Genomic DNA, 19,389 nt, shown 5'->3' with positions numbered 1-19,389 from the left:
TTAGCTATTAGTTATTACTTCCTCTCAGGGTTGTTGTGGAGATCATATGAGATAATATCTGCGAAGTGCCGAGCGCAGTGCCTGACACGTAGTAGGTGCCATATGTTCCCTTTCCCTCTCTCTCCTTCCTTAGTAGAATACCCATTTTTGTAGGATGCAAGCATCACATTAAGAGACACCCTATTTTCTAAGCTCATGAGAGAAGAAAAAAATTTATATGATTAGAGAAACCAAAGTAGATTCATCACCCCCACCCCCTTTTTTCCTTTCCCTTTTCCTCTTCTGTATTTACCTTTTGTTCTCTCCCTTTCCTGGGCCTAGAATCAGGAAGACCTGAGTTCAAATCTCACCTCAGACACTTAACCCTGTTTGCCTCAGTTTCCTCATCTGTAAAATGAGCTGGAGAAGGAAATGGTAAGCTTTCCAGTATCTCTGCCAAGAAAACCCCAAATGGGGTCACAGAGTTGGACACGACTAAAACAGCTGAGCAACAAACAACCTTTTCCCCTCCATTTAGGTTACAGTAATCCTTTCTGATCACCCACTGTTTTATTCTCCTCTTCCTTTATCTCTTTCACCCCCTTCTCTTTCTTACTCTTCTCAACTCGATCAAATTACTTTTATTAATTTGTGGGCCGCTCTTTTCACTGAACACTGTTGACATCATTAATCCTTCCTAGACTTTGTATGTCTCTTGAGCTCTCTAGCACACGCAGAGTACTCCCTGCTGTCATTTATAATTTATTTTTAATGTTTCTCTCTTTTATACATGCACACAGTGTTATTCTATCCCCTCTCTGTTCCTCCCTGTTGGCTGCCCAACTCTGCCTAAAAGAGGTCAGAAGTTAGGCTGTTTTATGATTGGTTTGGAAGAGAGAAGGCCAGGAACGAAGCCAGCTGCAGGATGGGGCTGCTCTTGCTTATCTACTTACAGGTAGGGAGTTTATTGCACTGGAAGGGGGCTGTTTGTAGTTAGAAGGCTTACTAAGCCAGAAGGGAGCTGGTTGGACAGTAAAGAAGAAGTGTTAACAGTCAGTTTCTAAAATAGAATGCTATGATTGTAAGATTTATTTGTAACATTCTGAACTGTTTTGGAAATGGCCCAAACTTTTAAAAAGGCAGGGAAGGGTTTTCCCCTCAAAGCTTCACATTGTAGGTACAACACCATACCCATAGAAGATAACAGTAAATGTTTAGTATTCTGAGAATGTAGTTTGATTTTTCAACATTTCTAATGATTAATACTTTTATTCCAACTTTTCCCTATCAACACAAAGAGGAGAGTATATGTCGCAAGTGTCAGAGAAGTTTGGTTTGGTTTTTTTCCCCCCCGAAAGAGAGGGGCTTTGAAAGTAATATTTGAAAGGAGGAATAGGAATCTCATATATTAGAAGAGGAAGGAGGTTATAGTAGATAAAAAATCATCAAGGGAAGAGACTGAATTTGGCAGTGTTAACTGTAATGTACTGATGGAAAGAGAAGGGAAGGGTGGTGCTAGAAGGTAATTTTGATGGACTCTTGCAAGAAGCAAGTCACAATAACTCCCACTCTTGATGTTACCTTTTCTGAATGCATTACTCTTAGAACAAGTAGCAAGTTTCTTTTAGAATTTTATGTAAGAGATAGAAATTGGCCTTCCTTCCCATACCCATTCTTCCTAGTGCATAATATTTCTTCTGAGTATCCTGTGTACACTTTTAAGATTAGTTAGACACTATTCTTTCTGATATAGGGAAACCTTAGATGTTAGCTAGAGAAATAACTCCTGAAATAAATCCCATCTTCTTATTGGAAATTTACTTAACCATTTCATGAGCCCTAGAGATTCCGTTTCAGTTTTCTGCATAAAGACCTGTTGTAAAAAAAAAAAAACAAAAACAAATCTTTGCCCCCCACTAGCAAAACGGAAGAGGGGCAACTGCACATTGAGCCTTTGTCTTTTGATCTTTCTGCTTTGTATTATGTAAGTAACCCTGAATGGCTACAGGGGGAATCCATGGGCTAGTCAAAAGGGGCTCCCTTTTAGTGATCATCATTTCTCCACTCAGCACAAGATTTTTCTGATGACAATATATCTTCTAGGTAGAAATGGTACCTTTGATTTAAGGGAAGAAAGGTAAGTGGATTTAAGTTCTCAAATTGTCTTCTTAGGGAAGAAGAGACAAATGGTCTTTTTGATACCTTTCTGATTCAGTGAGACAAATCTTATTCCATATAGAACTTGAACCTGTCTTTGAAGTGTTTTAGGAAATAAAAGACTCACCTAACGTTTGTTTCTTTCTCTGCCCTAAACCCTTTTCCTTAGGATGATGCTCGGCAGTTGTTTGTTTTAGCTGGTAGTGCTGAAGAGGGGGTCATGACCCCAGAACTAGCAGGAGTAATTAAACGGTTATGGCGAGATGGTGGAGTGCAAGCCTGCTTTAGCAGATCAAGGGAATATCAGCTCAATGACTCTGCCTCATAGTAAGTAATTTTTCTTAGTGATGACATAGGAAATAACTGACTCTGAACCCTGGAGAAGCTCCAGTGTTCATCTTTGAAGAGAAATATGCATAACAGACATCTTTTAGAAAAGCCATATAGCATCCTTCGTGAAAATTGTTTCATTTTAGTGTTGTAGAACCATTCCACTAACTTGAAGGGAAGCTTATTGATATAGTGAAAATACAGCTGCGATATTCTTGTGAACAAGTGGAGGAGGGGAAAATCCCTTGCAGCTGGGGTCTTGGCTATCTGCCAGTTCACTAAGGACTGTTGCATATTAGTGCTTCACACCGACAGCCAGCTGTGGACTGAAATTATCATTATGTTTTCTTTTTCTCTCATAGCCCATTCTCTGTGACTAGCACTTGTAATAGGCTTCTGTGTAGAACCCTCTTGTACTAGTCATTTGTAAATAAATCTTATTCCTAATCCTGGTCACAAGTGGATGACTATGAGGTAGAGAGAGAGGGTAGTGAGTGTTAAAGTTGAGGCATCATGAAATTCGCTTTCCAGATTAAAATTGATGTAAAATTGCAAATGAGCCGCCAGTTGAACTTTATCCATGCTTTTTCCTCCCGTATTTTAATTCTGAGACACTAGAGATCATCATATTGTATTTCTGCCTTACTGAAGTATAAAGAAAGATGCTTTTGTCTTGTTGACAAGTTTGCTAGCATTTTCTGTTAACTTGCTTGGTATGTGGTTGGTGTCACAGATTAAAAATAAAGTATGTTGTATTTTAATTTAGTTACCTAAATGACTTGGATAGAATATCCCAAACCAGCTATATTCCAACTCAACAAGATGTCCTACGGACAAGAGTGAAAACCACAGGGATAGTTGAGACCCATTTCACTTTCAAAGACCTGTACTTCAAGTAAGTGACTTTTTTGTTTTCCTGAGTGTGCTGAACCCAGAACTGTATTTCTTGTTGAGTAGTTTTTAATTGGGGGCGAAATTCTCCAGGGGATATTCTCACCTAGTTTTGAGTATTGTTTTCATAATTATCAGTCAGTAATTTACTTCTCACTCTGTTCATGATGCCGAATGAAGCAAGCATTCATTACTCATTCTACCTCCAAGTAACTTCAAATAACTTCATTCTTTAGATATAGGTTGTAAATGAAATTTAAATTTACCTATAAGTAGAATTATTCCTGTGAATACTAGTTTATTTTATTTTAATTTTAATCTTTTCAGCTGCTTTTTCGTTGGAATCATCAATACAGGTATTGAATGGTTTGCTGTTTCACAGAGTAAAAAATATTAAAGGGAACTTTTGATTACCAGTTCTCTGGTTTAACTATTTAGCTTTCATTGTCCTGCCTTTTTGCTTTTATAAGATCAGTGCTTTTTCTTGCCAATTGTTTTATCCTTTTCCTGTTTGCTCGGCATTTTTTCCTTTACTTCTAATGGAGCTGATATTGTCTTGGCCCTTGGACTGATATTGTGCACGGCATCATGTGTGGCAAAGTTCTCAAACAATATGTTGAAATAGCTTAAGACTGGAGTTATTTTGGGGAAAGGGGAGATATTGATGGAGAAAATTTTTTAGGCTAATACTATAGTTTTGCTTAAAGTAGGTCAGTGCAAACAGTTTAGGTACTTTAGATTTAGACACTTCAACATCCTTCATGTAATTTTTATGTGTCAGACATGGCTTTTGGTTCCTTCTTTGTTAAGCATTCTTGATTTCTAAGGTCATGAGTCACTTTTTCTATGCCCTTTCTTTTCATCTTTAATCCAGTTCTTACTCTACTCCTAAATCAGTTTCTTGTTCTAACATGCAGGTTTTGATTAAGCTGCTGTCTATTGGTAGAATTCTTTTTTTTTAATAACAAATGAATGAAAAAATATTTATTAGCACTTACTATATACAATAGCTAATTTATAACACCTTGTAAAATAATTTCCCTGGAAGTCTTAGATTGCTATTGATCGCATACTCATCAGACTTTCATATGATACAAGGCTAACACTATAGACAAGGCTATTATAGTCAGGATCCAAAAAGATCTTGACAGACTAGAATGTTGGGCTGAATCTAATAAGATGAAATTCAGTAATGATAAATGTAAAGTCGTACTTTTGGGTCCAAAAAAATTAACTTCACAAGAATAGACCTGGTAGGCATGGGTAGACAGCAGTATTTGTCTGAAAAAGATCTGGAATTTTTAGAAGCCCACAAGCTCTATAGGAGGCAACAGCATGATGTGGCAGCCAAAAGTTAATCCGATTTTATCTGCATTAAAAGAGACAGAACTTGGGAGAGTCGGGAGGGAAGGAGAGAATATAGAACTCAAATTGTAAAAAAGAAAAGAATGCCAAAAGTAATATAAATTTTTTAAAAAAGACTAAAGCTGTCTTCTCTGTCTTTCTCTCTGTGCGTGTGCGTGTGTGTGTGTCTGTCTGTCTGCCTCTCTCTCTCTCTCTCTCTCTCTCTCTGTCTTTCTAGTCATTTTGTGGTCACTCTCCTCCCCTACAGGGCCACTCTTCCCCTGCCATTTTAAAGAGAGAGGGAGAGGGAAAGGGAGAGGGAAAGGGAGAAAGAGGCAGAGCTTCTGGGAAGAAGGAGGTGAGAATCCTGTATCATGCTCGTTCTGAGTGCCACAGTTTATAAGAAGGCCATCGTTAAACTAGAGAGTCTAGGAGTTCAGCCTAAATAAAAGGCCTTGAGTCCATGTCAGATGAGGATAAGTTGAAGGAACTGGGCATATTTTGCCTGGAGAAGAAAAGACTTTGTGGGACATGTTAGCCTTTATTAAGTATCTGAAGGCTGTTTAGGTAGAAGAGGATTTAGACTTGGTCTGTTGGCTCCAACAGACAGAACCAGGAGCAGTGGGTAGAAGTCACAGAGAAGCAGATTTAAGCTTGAAGTCAGGAAAACTTCTCCCAATTATGTCTATCTTACAGTGAGATGTGTTGCTTTGGGAGGGTATGGATTTTTCCATACTGGAGGTCTCGAGGCTTAATAACTGCTTGCTGAGGATTTATTGTAGGGCTCCCTTTTTGGCTCCTTTTTCAGGCATAGGCTGAATTCAATGTTACTGTGGTCCCACTCTAAGAGATTACCACTCTTTCATCATTGTAACCAAAGCTTTTTTGTTCCTTTATAGGATTTAGAGTTTGCAGAAGGCCTTTTGGTACTGTTAGCCATCAGTTGTGGTTTTGAAATGTATAAAATCTATAAAGGTCCTGCTGGTAAGATTGTGACTTATTTGAACATTTTTGGAATAAGCAAGGCAGTTTTTCTCCTGAATTTGATTAACAACAAATAACAAAATATGTTGCTGCAGTAGATTTGCGAGCTTCCCAGGAGAAGGACTACCCCTCCATATAGAATTAATCAGTAGTAGAGGGTATGATAATAACAGGCAATAAAGTCGGGCTGCTTGAGTCCTTTGTGGTTCTGCTTTCTCTGCACCTTTACACTGGAAATGACAGAACAAAAATGACCAATGGGCAATTGATTCTCAAGACAAGTTAGGAAGTAGGAAGAGAGCATCTATCTGCCCTTGATGAATTCAGGTCACCTGGGACCAGATAAAGCTATCTTTGGGGCCTGAAGGAGCTGACTGATGTGAATGTTGGGCCACTGGCAGAGATGTTTGAAAAATAGGAAAGGAAAAACAAGTTTGGAGAAGGGCAAATATCCTAATTTTCAAATTTAAAAAGGCAGTAGAATCTGCATACTACAGGCCGGTAAACTTTGATTCCTGAGAAAATTATAGAAAGGATATTTAAAGAGATGGATCGTGAATATCCAGAAAGGGAAATGGTGATTATAAAGAGCCTACACGACTTTACCATGCCAGACTAACCTTATTTTTCCTTTTTTGACAGTGTTACTAAACTCTTATAGATGAGGGACATCATCTGTCAATAAAAGCTACCTAGATTTTAGCAAAGCTTTTGATAAAGCATCTCATTATTCTTCTGGAGAAGATGGGGAGACTTAGACCAGATTAGAATATAATTAGATAGATTCAGGACTATTTGAGTCTCCAGACACAGAGAATAGTTGTTAAGGATTCAGTGCCAGTGGTGGCAGGAGTTCTGCATTGGAGTCCAAGTGCCTGACCCTGCACTGTTTAATATGTTTATTAATGACTTGATAAAGATATAGATGGTATGCTAATCAAATTTGCAAACAACACAGAATTGGGAAGGTTAGTTGGAATCCAAAGGATTTTAATAGGTTAGAGCACTGGGTTAAATCTGATAGATGAAATTTAATAGGGGTAGATGTAAAGTCTTGCGCTTGGATATAAAAAGTCAGTGCCACACATACAAGATTGAGGCATGGATAGACATTAGCTGTTCTGAGAAAGATCTAGTTTGTAATTGACAGCGACCTCATCATGAGTCAGCAGTGTGATGTGACAGCCAAAAAAGCTAATGCCATTTTGAGCTGCATTAAGAGGGGCATGGCTTCCAGGAATAGGGAGGTGATCATCCCACTGCACTTTGCTTTTGTCAGATCTCATGTGGAGTATTGTGTTTAATTCTGGGCGCTACAGTTTAAGAAGAACATTTGTAGGTTTTAGAATATCCAGAGGCTGGCCACTAGAATGGTTAAAGGTCTTAAGTTCATAACGTAAGAGGATTGGGTCAAAGAAACCAGAAAAACTTAGTCTAGAGAAAAGTGTTGGTAGGATATGATAGCCATGTTTAATTTTTTGAAGGGTTGTCATGTAAAGGAGAAATTAGATTTGTATTGTTTGGATCCAGAGGACCAAATCAAGAGCAGTGGGTAGATGTAGCAAAAATATCATTTTAGGCATGGGGATTATTTTTGCATTTCGTTTTCTTATGCAATTTCCTTTTTCCATAATCTCAGATAATTGGGATTGACTATATTTCATTAGCTCATTGTTTGGTCTTCCTTTCCCTTAAATAAGGTTTTTGAAAATTTCAGTGGGAAATTTTCTAACCATTTGAAGCTAGGCAAGGGTGGGTGTATAACTCTACTGAATTCTTCTTTATCCTCTCTCAGAATGTTTGATGTGGGGGGTCAGCGATCAGAACGAAAGAAGTGGATTCACTGCTTTGAAGGTGTGACAGCAATCATATTCTGTGTGGCCCTCAGCGATTATGACCTTGTCTTAGCTGAAGATGAAGAGATGGTATGTTGCAGAACATTACAGTGAATAGGCTTCTCAGGAGAGCCAAAAAGTATAAGGCATGAGGAGTAGAGGAGGAAAAGAATATTTTAAGAAGTCTTCTCTCATGGAGAACCTCTTTTATATCATGTGTGCAGATTTTTCACTGAACTGAAAACTAATGCCCTTACGTTAAACTTCCAAGAGCAGGAGACCAGGCCATGTGATGATGCACTTTCTTGCTTCCTCTCCTTGTGAGTGGACACGTTAGATGATCTGCTCCATCGGAGCAGATAGAGCTCTCCAAAGATCCCTTTGAACAAGTAAATGTAGATAACGTGTGCTTTATTGACATCTGTTCCTTGTGTGTTATGAGTCTTGAGTGAGATGTTGATTACCATTCTACACTGGCTGTAATACAGATGTAACAAATGGAATCAGGCAGTTTTACAAGTTATCTAGTCTAAAGGTGATTTGTTTTCCCTATGCCTTAGTGTAATATTTAGTGAAATATTAATAGCATTCGGGATATAGACAGGGTTAAATCCTATTTTCACTGCAAAAATGAAGAATAATTTCTGGTTTGGGGGAATGATCTTCTGTGTAACTTGTTGCTTGACTTGAGTTCCTTTGAATTTTATTCTCTGATAGTCTGTGTTCTTAAAACTCAATACTATTTTTAAGTTGCTAAGTGATGAACTTTCTGCCTGTTTTGTTCGTGATGTGTTATCTTGTGTTTAATTTTCCAGAACCGAATGCATGAAAGTATGAAACTGTTTGACAGCATTTGTAACAACAAATGGTTTACGGACACATCGATCATTCTCTTCCTTAACAAGAAAGACCTTTTTGAGGAAAAGATAAGAAGGAGCTCCCTAACTATCTGTTACCCAGAGTATACAGGTAAAGATCAGTAAAGACTAGTTTTCAGTCAGCATTTCTGATCATGTGAACCACATCTCATTGTGACCTATATATGTGCTTTTTGTATAAAGTCTCCTAGTACTGTAGGGGGCAGCAGTTGGTGTGAGTAAAAGCACCAAGCACTTAAGTATCCCTTAAGGTGTTATTCTAGGCATGGTAGAGTTAACTGGTTTAATTTATACATAATCTTTATTTTCAGCAAGTTTGCCATCTTGAGGTGACTTAACATTGATAAAATACAGACATAGTACAAGTATGAACGTAGATTACTTGTCACAGATGTAAGACACATACTTGTAAAATTAAAATTCATCATCACTTAAGAAGCATAATGGTGTTAATAAACTAAGTAGACTTTACTTCAGACATTTTTTTGATAAATGAAAATATTAAAAATGTAGATAAAACGCTGATTGGGGATTTTTACTACTACTGATAATAGCCAACATTTACACAGTGCCTTATGGTTTTCAAAGTGCTTTATAAATGTTACCTTACTTGATTAATAATTGTTTCTTGTATACAAATGACTCTCTGTGTTCATATATGCCAGTTGGTAAATGGTCTCTTCAGTAACTCAGTTCAATTGAACATATATTAAATACCTGCTATGTTCAAAGTTTTGTGTTCGACACTGAGAATACAGAGACAAAAATGAAACATTCCTTGCTGTCAAGGATCCTACATACCTTATGGCCAGGATATGCAATCTACACAAACAAGCATATGGTAAAAAGGAAAATGGAGGGAGGAGAAAATATTAACCATTGGGATTTCAGAGAAGACTTTGTGGAAGAGGTTGCACCTGAGATGCAGGCTTTGAGGGAAGATGAGGGTTCTGAAAAGTAAAAGTAAGAAGGGAATGTATTTCAGGTGTGGGGATGGCTTGAGGTAGAAAACGGAGTATTGGATTTGGAGAATGACTGATATTCAAGTTGGACTGGAATATAGAGGGTGATGTAAAAGAGGAATATGAAGTAGATAGATTTGGAGAGGTAGGTAGCCACAAGAGGAGGAAGGCCTGAAATGCTAGGGCAAAGAATTGTTTTTTGGGTTTTTTCTTTAAGCAGTGGGGAGCTGACAACAAGGTACAATCTATGCCTTAGGAAAAAAATTGTTTTGACAGCAGTGTGGAAGATATAGAGGAGAGAGAGACTGCAACAGGAAGATTAGTTGAGAGGCTGTGACAGCAGTCTAGGGGAGAGATGTGAGTATAGCTGAGTAGAAAAAGGGGACAGATGCTGAAGGTCTTGCAGAGGAAGAAGCAATAAGATTTGTCTAACAATTGGCTGTGGGGCCAATCAGGATCAAGCCTGATTCCAAAGTTGGAAGCCTGGGAAGATGGTGGTAACCTCATACAAATAAAAAAGTTTGAAGAAGTGTTAGTGGGGAAAGATGAGTTCTATTTTAGATCTAAATAAGTTTAAGATGCCAGGAAAAGATATGCAACAGACAGTTGAGAGGATGTAGAGTGAGTAAAGAAGGGATCCCAGAATGGAGCCTTGGAATTTAGGAGGAAGGTATGAACAGTAATTGAGTAAAGAGGACAGAAGGAATGATCAGACAGGAGGAGATAGGAAGGATAGGAGGAAGACCAAGAGAGATTAGCGTCATGGAAGGGAAGGGAGGGTGTCCAAGAGGAGGTAGTGGTCAACCATATCAGAAGCTATAAGGAAATTCTGAGGAGAGGCCATATTGAATTATTAGATTAAAAATTTTATGGTGATCATGGAGAGGGAAGCTTTGATCAAGTGGTGGGGTCATTTTCCAGCTGGCTAGAATCCATTCTTGTGTTAGGTCTAGATTTTTGAACTTGCCCACCTTTTTCAACACATTTGCCCTCCAGGAAACATATGGTAAGACTAAGATGAGGGATGTTCTTTTTTTGGGAAGATACTAATCACATGGTTCAGTTACTCTTGCCAAAAAAACTCCATTTCCTCTTCAAGAGTTTCTGGTTGTTATTTCAGAATATGTATCTAATGCTTTCTTACATTTTAGGTAATAAAAATTTTACTTAACTCTGCATTATGTTGTATTTTGAACATGCTCCCAAATGTGTATCAGGCCAAGTGCAGCATGTTGGAAAAAACTAGCTCAGAACCAATTGTAGAGTTTATATAATTTTGGATATCCATCAGTATAAATGACCAGAAATTTCAGGGAACTTTCTTAGAGGCTTTAGTTCACCTTCTTCTAAGAAGCAACTGCTTTAGTCTTATCCAGATCAAAGCCTCACTCCTCTTTCCAGCTCCAGGAATCCAGAACGTTGCTGCCCAAATCATTTTCTTCAGACACCATGAAGTGACCATGTCACTTCTATCCTACAAATTTGTCAAAGAAATCATCTATAGTATTAAATCCAAATTCTTGTCTGTGGGCTTCAGTGTCTATTAGATATTGCTTGCATCTTGCATGTGGACACTCCCTGGCCTGACTTGTTGGCCCTTGCCAGCACCTCTGTCAGTCACAGTGTGCTCAGCTGCCTGCCTCCAACCATTATCAAGCTCTTTTCATACCTTCTGAAATCTCTTTCCTAGTTAATGCTCACCAGGGTTTTTTCCTTCTATTCTTGAAACCCTTGTTCTGATGAAAACTACTCCATTTCTTCATGCTTTTCTGTCTTAAATAGAACTTGAATTCCAGTTTTCATAAATCTCTTAAGAGCACTTCCTTTCAGCACTGTGGCTCATTTCTCTACTTTTGGAATATGATCCCATTTATAAAATTATTTATCTGTGTTTTGTCACTCCATTTGTGATTAAAAATTACAGTGAAATATCATTTTGATATTTAGGTTGATCTTCATTGACTCTCAGGCTGTAGTCATGGCTCCACAAGTAGTGAATATGTGACTAAGGCATTGTGTGTAGGACTTGGAAGTGTGGCTGAAATAGGGATTATCAGACTTCTCCCCAATTAACATAAGGCTCCAATTCTAATTCCCCTTAAAAGTAAACTGACCCTTGAAGGTGAAGTGCATGACTTGTAAACCAGTTTTGATTCACTAGTTATGAATACTAGGAAAAGGATTTAATATGAGCCTAAAGTACGCAGCACTAAGTTTTCTGATTGTGGGTAAACTTGTACTCAAGAAATACCATCTTCCAATCTCCCAGTTTTTTTCCCTGGGTCTGAAGCAATCTCCTCTCCCAATCCCCACCCCCACACATACTTTTTTCTCCTTTTTGGTTGTTACCCAAGGGTTTTTCCTTTTTAGAGACTATGTAGGGTTGTAGTAATTGTAGTAAATGTAGTAAAGTCTTCATGTCTATTCTAGCTTATTACTATTCTAGTAGAATTCCTCATTTGATTACTTAATTTCATCAACCCTGTTGATTAAAAAATATAGACGACTCAAACATTCCAGATAAACAAAAGGGGGGAAAGATGGGGGCGGGCAGGCAGGAATGGTAACTAATATAAGGTAACAACTGTTTCAAGGGGAAACTCCTATTTTTGACAAAGGAGCAGGCATCCAGATATTAAAGAGACTTGCAGAGTTTAAGATGGAATATAAGAATTTTGTTTAATCTTGGAAATAGATTGTATCTACTGACCACTGTCTAGTCTAGCCAAGTACAGAGAGAAACATCTCTAGGAGATTGGCTGGTAGGTGATAAGTTCTTTGGTTGTGGTGATCCATGAAGTAGATCGAAATAGCCTTTAAATGAGTTACTAAATTTGATTTACTGGTAGAAATGAAGAAAGAATTTTTGTTTTTCCTGCTGACAAAACAAATAATTTAAAGAAGAATGATATTCAGCATTAAAATTTAAGTATCCATACAGTGTTGTTTTTTAAGAATAGTAGAGGATTTAAATTAACAGTTTTAACTCTAAATGTGAATGAATTTAATTCCTCAATAAAAAGGAAAGGGTTGTGGCATAGACTAAAAAAAATCAGAATCCCAGCAGTATTGCCTACATGAAACATTTAACTTAATGCAAAAAAGATGTACAAGAGATAGAAACAAGGAAATCATAATGTATTTGAGGGAATTTTTCAGAATGAGCTTATCAGTTTTAAATAAACATATGCCAAATAATATCAGATAAATTTGTAAAGGAATAGGTTGCAGTAGTTTAAGAACATAGAGAAAATAGTGATAAATGATTTCAATATTCTACTATCACAGTATGACAAATCAAACAAAAAGATTAATGAGAAAATTATCGACTTCCAACATAGTGTTGAAGAAACTGAATTTAATAGATAGATGCAAAAAGCTTAATGACATATGTATTTTATTCAGAGTCACATGGTACTTTCACAAAAAGAAAGACTACCATCTTGGTAATGTGTCCTATATTTCAGTATTGCAAACATACGGTAATAGTATTTAGAAGTTCTGTCTTATTTACTTGAGTTTATGCAGCTACAATAACATGAATCAGAAGTATCAAGTGTGTTCTACTTTTTCAGGTTCTAATACATATGAGGAAGCAGCTGCGTACATTCAGTGTCAGTTTGAAGATCTAAACCGAAGAAAAGACACCAAGGAGATCTATACCCACTTCACCTGTGCCACCGACACCAAAAATGTGCAGTTTGTTTTTGATGCTGTTACAGATGTCATCATTAAAAACAACTTAAAGGAATGTGGGCTTTATTAAATGCAATTCGTAAAGGTAAAACTCTAGTGTATGTTCTTAATATCCATACTAGAATAATATTTTGGCCTGCTCTGATAAACCTTCACTGTCTAAAAAATATTCTTTTTCCCCAGGGATTATGGTGTGGAATGTAAGAACCAGACTAATTTTGGTGCCCCATAGGGCAGCTGTGCAAGCATGAACGGGACCAGGGGAATGACAGCAACATGCAGAATCTTCACATTCTTTAGCACAATCTTCTGTAATAGGGATCTCTTGATTGACATGACATGCTAAAGTCAGACATTGGAAATGGAGCAGCTCTGAAGTATGACTTGATCATCACAGCATAAGAGTTTCACAATCTCAGGCGCGTACAGCTGGTGTAAATTTGAGGTGCTGCGTTCCACAACTTAAATATGTAGCTTATTCTTGTTTCTTCTTCTCTTAACAGACCACCACTAGTCCGTTTTTAAAGTTTTTTTCATCTAAAAAATACAACTTTACTAAATTTTTATTTCCTTGTTTGCAAAAGAAATTTTATTAAAAAAAAAAAAAAAAACAACAAAAAAACCCCAAACACTTAACTATGCACATGGTATGACCAGATCATTTTGAAAGTGTTCCTCCTAGTAGGAACTCTTTGTTTTTAACTCTCGGGATGATCAGAATTTAATATGACCACAGCTGGAGGTTGTTTTGAGTTCTTGTGGCCATGATGACTTTTTTGAATGAAGCTTGTGTTTCCATCCTGTTTCCAAGGACCACAATAATTTCTAAAAGGAAATGATATTGAAGATTTCTGCAGTAGGATTATAGTTATTTTTTTTAAGCTTATGGTTGAGGGTTGACCTGGTTTATGCTGATTACCAAATTACTACTTTTCAAATTGAGACTGTTGTAGTATGCAAAAGCCAGCTTCTTGGGCCTAGGCACACCCTGGACAGCTGCCGATTAAAGAGACAAATTGCTAAATTCCAAACTGGATGAAAGACTTTGTTGCTACACATCTACTAAATTGACCACTTTGATTCTTGTGTGTTTGTCTTAAGTCAGTGGGGGAGTTTTGTAAAAGGTGCACCTTGTTTTCCATCTGCCATGGCCTTTTTTCTATTGAGAGACATCCAATCTGTATTAACAGTGCATGCCTTTGCTTTGTCAATGTGGTGCCAAATCCCTGTTTGCCACTGTTTTTACTGTAGTAATGTTAACTCTAGTAAACTTGAGTCAATATCTTCTTTTGCTGAAACTTGCAATTTGGGATTCCCCCCCACCCCCCCTCTATTTTGTCAGTCTGTACAGATTTCTATCTGTTATAGTTGTCAACAGTATTAAAATGGTGAGTAAAGAGTCCAGCTTTGCTCCTGATGTACACATGTCCTTCCTGGGAATATCCTTTTCTGTTTTTTTTTTGTCCTTGCCAACTCTGACTTGGCCAATGTCTGAGAAGGGCTTAATTTAGGTATGGGGGAATCTTTCCCCTTTCCAACCACTGTGCCCATGCCATACTGATACAAATGATAATCATGTGCCATTTTCAGATTCACATTCTGGCTACGTGCCAAATCACTACTGTGCTTTACTATTACATGGTAACAGAGTTATAGGTGGAAAAGGCTAGAATTGATACAGTTCAGCCAAACTGGCAGAGGCCCAGAGAGTCTGAGTGACTTGCCCAAAGTCATACAGGTCAGAAATGACGGAAGCAGGATTTCAACCCAGGTCCTCTGCCTCCAAATCTAGCGCTCTTTCCACTGCCCAGTGACACATTCTTCTGTATTACTTATGTGGCAGTTGTCATTAAATACTCTAGAAGAAAAAGAGTCTCCGTGGTTATGACTGACTCCAAATCAGTAGTTAAAGCAGCAGTGCCTTTTGGGGTCAGATTCCTTTGTATCCGTTAGCCACTTAACTTTCCTCTAGTAAAAGGGGATAGTGGTTATGTAACAGGGCTTTGGGGATAAAAATTTAAAACGGTATCTTCTTGGCACTTTAGCCCATGGTGATGTAGCCTCATATTTTTCTGGCTGAAAAATTTAACTGTGGTTGGTATTAAATACTATTTAGTAATGGTCTCTTAAAAATAGAAAAGATTTTTGTTCTCCTCAGGCCCTTGTCAATGCTGGACTTGTCAAACCAACAGGCTCTGTGCTAACCTTCGGATGTACAAAGGAAAGTAAAGGACAACCCTTGTTCCCAAGGAGCTCACAGTCTAAGGAGAGAGACAACATGCAAACAGTTCTACACAAAGAAAATACACATAGAAGAAATTGGGGATGCACTCTGAGGAAAGGCACTAGTGCTAGGGAGATCAAGAAAGGCTTCTTGTAAAAGGTGGGATTTTAGCTGAGACAGAAAGCCAGGGAATCCAGGAGGTGGAGAGAATTCTAGGCCTCGGGGATGGCCAGGGAAAAGACACCAGAGTCAAGAGGTGGAGTGTCTTGTGCAAGGAAGAGCAAGGATGCCAGTGTCCCTGGAGCCAAGGGTATGTGGAAGCAAACACAACTAAGAAAGATAGGAAGATGTTGTGTTACAAAAGACTTTACAAGCCAAACGCAGGGTTTTGTAGTTGATTCTGGAGGTGATATGGAGCCATTAGAGCTTATTGGGGGTGAGGGGAGACACATGGTTAGACCTGTGCTTTAGGAAGATTACTTTGGTGATTGAGTTAGGAGATGGACTGGAGTGGAGGGAGACTGGAAGCAGGGAGAGCATTCAGAAAGTGATTATCACAATACCGCCGATGTCAGGGGATGAGGGGCCTGCGCCAGCATAATGGCAGTTTCAGAAGAGAAGAGGGGGTGTATATGAGAGATGTGGCAAAGGTAAAATCAACAGGCCTTGACAAGAGATTGGATGTGGAGAGTGAGAGTGAAGTCCAGGACGATATCAAGGTTTCTAGCCTGAGGGACTGGGAAGATTGTGGTGCCCTTGCCTATAATAAGGAAGTTGGGAGGAAAGGGAAAAGATGATGAGGGAAGTTTTCATCAAACATGTTGAGTTTAAAGTGTCCATGGTATGTCCAGTCTGAGATGCGAGGCTGGAGGTTAGCAGAGAAGGCTAGATAGACCCAAGAATCATCTGCATAGAGATGATAATTGAATGCATGAGAGCTGATGAGATCACCAAGTAAAGTAATAGGGAGAAGAAAAGAGGCCGTGGGCAGCTTCAAGGGGACAGCCACCTTAGTGGGCCTGACCTGGATGAAGATCAACAGCCAGAGGAGAGGGATCAACAGTGCTGAAGGCTTCAGAATAGTCAAGAAGGATGAAGACTGAGAGAAGGCCACTCAGATTGGCAACTAAGTCTGGAGAGGGCATTTTCAGTGGAACGAGTGGGAAGCCAGACTGCAAAGAGATGAGAAGAGATGAAGTGGAAACATTATCTGTAGATGGCCTTGGGGAATTTAGCCAAAAGGAGAGAAGAGTATTTCCCTTGCTGTATTGTAAAACATAGGAAGTAGCAGGGTACCTACAGTTACCGTCAGTGTAATACTGATGTCCATAGCTAAAATGACCAATAATCAAAAATAGCTGGCCTTCGAGTCCATTTTTGTGTTTTCGTTTGATTGTGGCTCTCCGACATTCTGGGGATGTGCCTTTTGTAGGAAGGCTTTTACACATACTCCTTCAGGGTAAAGAGAAGTAATTTTGAGTGATTAGAATAAAAAGTCTTCAGGTCCCAGGCAGAATATATGGAAGGAATTTCTACCTTCTAGAATGGATGCATTTCAGAGGGATAACTAATAATGAAAGTGATCCCCTAAAAGACATCAGAAATAAAGTAGACTAGTCACGTTTCCAGGGAGAAGCTGAAGATTTAGCAAAGATGATTTTGGTAGTAGGGCAGTTAGTGCCCAAGTTAACCACAGAAGGTAAGAAAATGAATGTTTAATAAATGAGGAACTTTCTCTACATGCCCTAACAGGAACAACTTCAGTTATTTCGTTGTTGGCAGACATCTGCCATTTTTGGTCCCATCTTCCCCTTCCCCACACCCTCAAAACAAAAACTTTGGGCAGAACTATAACTAGGAATTTTTGCACCTGGAACAAGAGGCAGAAATGGAGGCCACCCCCTATTGGTGAAGGACTCGCCATGGACAGACACCTTAGGACACAGACACGAAACCTTCCTGCAGATCATTAGTTAGCTTCGAATCCAATCCACTGATTGTATTCTGTGCCTGCTGTGTGGGAAAATGAAAAGCATTCCCTGCCCACGAGGAGCTTTTGTTCTGGGAGGAAAGTGTGGTGACGAGGGAAATGAGAAGGGGATTACCAAGGGCACACGAGCCACACTGTGAAGGAAGATAGTCATCCTAAGGGGAGAAGATGAGGAAGAAGTACATTCCAAATGAAGGGGACAAGGGTGTCAAGGCAGAGACAAGGGAGTGTCAGGTCAAGTTCAAGGACAAAACAAGCCAGTTTTACTGGAAGGTGAAGTATATAAAGGAAAGTCATAAGAAATGTTTTCTTTTTTTTTAATTTCAGTCTGCTTATCCCCTTGATAATGGGTTAGCAGTCGTCAGAAAAGGCAGGGATTGACTTCTAGAGGTGGTTGGTACTAGAGGTGGAGGCAGACTTGGTTCAAGTCTTCCCAGAAACCTCTGAGAATTAACAAATTTAATGATGGAAAGTTAGTCTGGAGACAGATTGCAGAGGGCTCTCAACACCAGACTGAGGTGTTTTTATTTTATCCTAAGGCTTCTTGACTAGAGGCATGATATCACGTGACTTGTGCTTTAGGATGATTGTGCAGAGGAGAGCTTAAAGAAAGGCCCGAAAGCTGTTGGATGTAGAAGTCCAGGGAAGAGGCAGTGAGGGCAAAAAGTAATAAGGTGGCAGCTACGTGAGTGGAGAGAAGGATGTAGACAGGTGAGAGATGTTATGCAGGTGAAACAGGATTTGATATTTGGGAGGGGTCAATGAGAAAGAGGGGAAAAGGGTGGTTTGGAGGGACGGGTTTGGGAGAAGAGATAATGAGTTCCATTTAAATGTGGAGTTTGAGATACCTATGGGATATCCAGTTGGAAATACCCAACAGACAGTTGGTGATGTGGGATGACCTCAGAAGAAGAAAGATCATGGCTAAAAGGGCAACACATAGACTGAGCCAGCAAAGGAGAATGAGGAAGAGTAGTCAGACGGAAGAACCAAGTGAGAGCAATTTCATAGGAAAGTCAAGGGAGAAGATTGCAGGAAGGTGAAGTTGGTGGACAGAGACACCCTATAAAGAGGGCAAGAAAGGTAAGAAACGAGAAAAAAGCTATGGGAACAATCTAAAAGACCATTGGCAGCTAGGTGGCGCGGTGGGTAGTGTGTTGGACTTGGAGTCAGGAAGACCTGAATTCAGAATAGGCACTTGCTAGTGGTGTGATCTTGGGCAAGTTACATAACTGCTGTTGGCCTCCATTTTCTCAACTGTAAATAGGATATGATGATAGCACATATCTCCCTGGGTGCTTGTGAGGATCAAATTAAATATTTGTAAAGTGCTATATTAATGCTAGTTGTGATTATCAACATCTACCTAGGAGGGAGCCGTTTCAATAGAGTAGTGAGGTCAGAAGCCAGATTGCTAGAGAAGGGGAAGTGAATTGGGGAAGAGGAAATAAAAACAAGAAGTCCAGACAGCTTTTTCTAGGAATTTGGATATGAACAGGAGAGCACTTTTAATTATTCCTGCCAACTGGACTAGCTCAGCCATGAGGTTACACGTTACAGATCTGACACCCTTCCCCACCTTCCTCTTCCTTTAACCATCTGTATTGGCCAGCAGGTTCAACCCAATGGAACTCTTCTCCCCTCTGCATGCTAATGGTAGGTGAAGCCAAGCCTAGCATGGGATGGCAAAAGGCCAGAACCCTTCACAGAGCACAAAGTCTGTTAGATTAAGTGTTTACTAGCTGACTTGACCCCAGCCAGATGCATGGGGGAGTAAATTTGTCCACAGAGAGTGTGTTTATGTATGGGACAGAAGGGAACACCATGGCCTTCCAGAGGCCTTCTCTCCCTGCCCTCTGCCTTGAGTGTACCTCCCCTCTGCCCCCTCCCCCCCGTTGCCCTGTTATTTGGACCTTAATCCATACTAGATTCCAATGTACAGCAACAAGGACTTTGTTTTCTTGTTTTATTTCACTTTATTCCCCTGATAAATTTGTCTTCAGCCAAAGGTTAGCAGGCTTCAGATAAGTAGGGATAGTCCTTCTTACGGGAGTAAGGCCAGCCTGGTTCAAGCATTCCCAGGAACCTGGACACAAAAGAGTTAACTTTGATGATTAAA

General features: G+C 39.2%; 1 protein-coding gene across 1 annotated transcript in view; it reads left to right on the top strand.

Moving 5' to 3' along the window:
- Window positions 1-14,477, top strand: part of GNAI3 (G protein subunit alpha i3) — a 44,335-nt gene extending 29,858 nt beyond the window's left edge. The window contains exons 4-9 of the mRNA XM_036766491.1: window positions 2,306-2,463; window positions 3,233-3,361; window positions 7,481-7,610; window positions 8,336-8,489; window positions 12,936-13,141; window positions 13,240-14,477. Coding sequence (XP_036622386.1) covers window positions 2,306-2,463; window positions 3,233-3,361; window positions 7,481-7,610; window positions 8,336-8,489; window positions 12,936-13,126 — 762 coding nt within the window. The 3' untranslated portion in view covers window positions 13,127-13,141; window positions 13,240-14,477. The remainder of the gene's footprint in view (window positions 1-2,305; window positions 2,464-3,232; window positions 3,362-7,480; window positions 7,611-8,335; window positions 8,490-12,935; window positions 13,142-13,239) is intronic.
- The last annotated feature ends 4,912 nt before the right edge of the window (window positions 14,478-19,389 follow it).

This window comes from Trichosurus vulpecula, chromosome 7 (assembly GCF_011100635.1).
Source record: "Trichosurus vulpecula isolate mTriVul1 chromosome 7, mTriVul1.pri, whole genome shotgun sequence".
Lineage (NCBI taxonomy): Eukaryota > Metazoa > Chordata > Mammalia > Diprotodontia > Phalangeridae > Trichosurus > Trichosurus vulpecula.
This window is presented reverse-complemented; position numbering and strand designations above follow the sequence as displayed.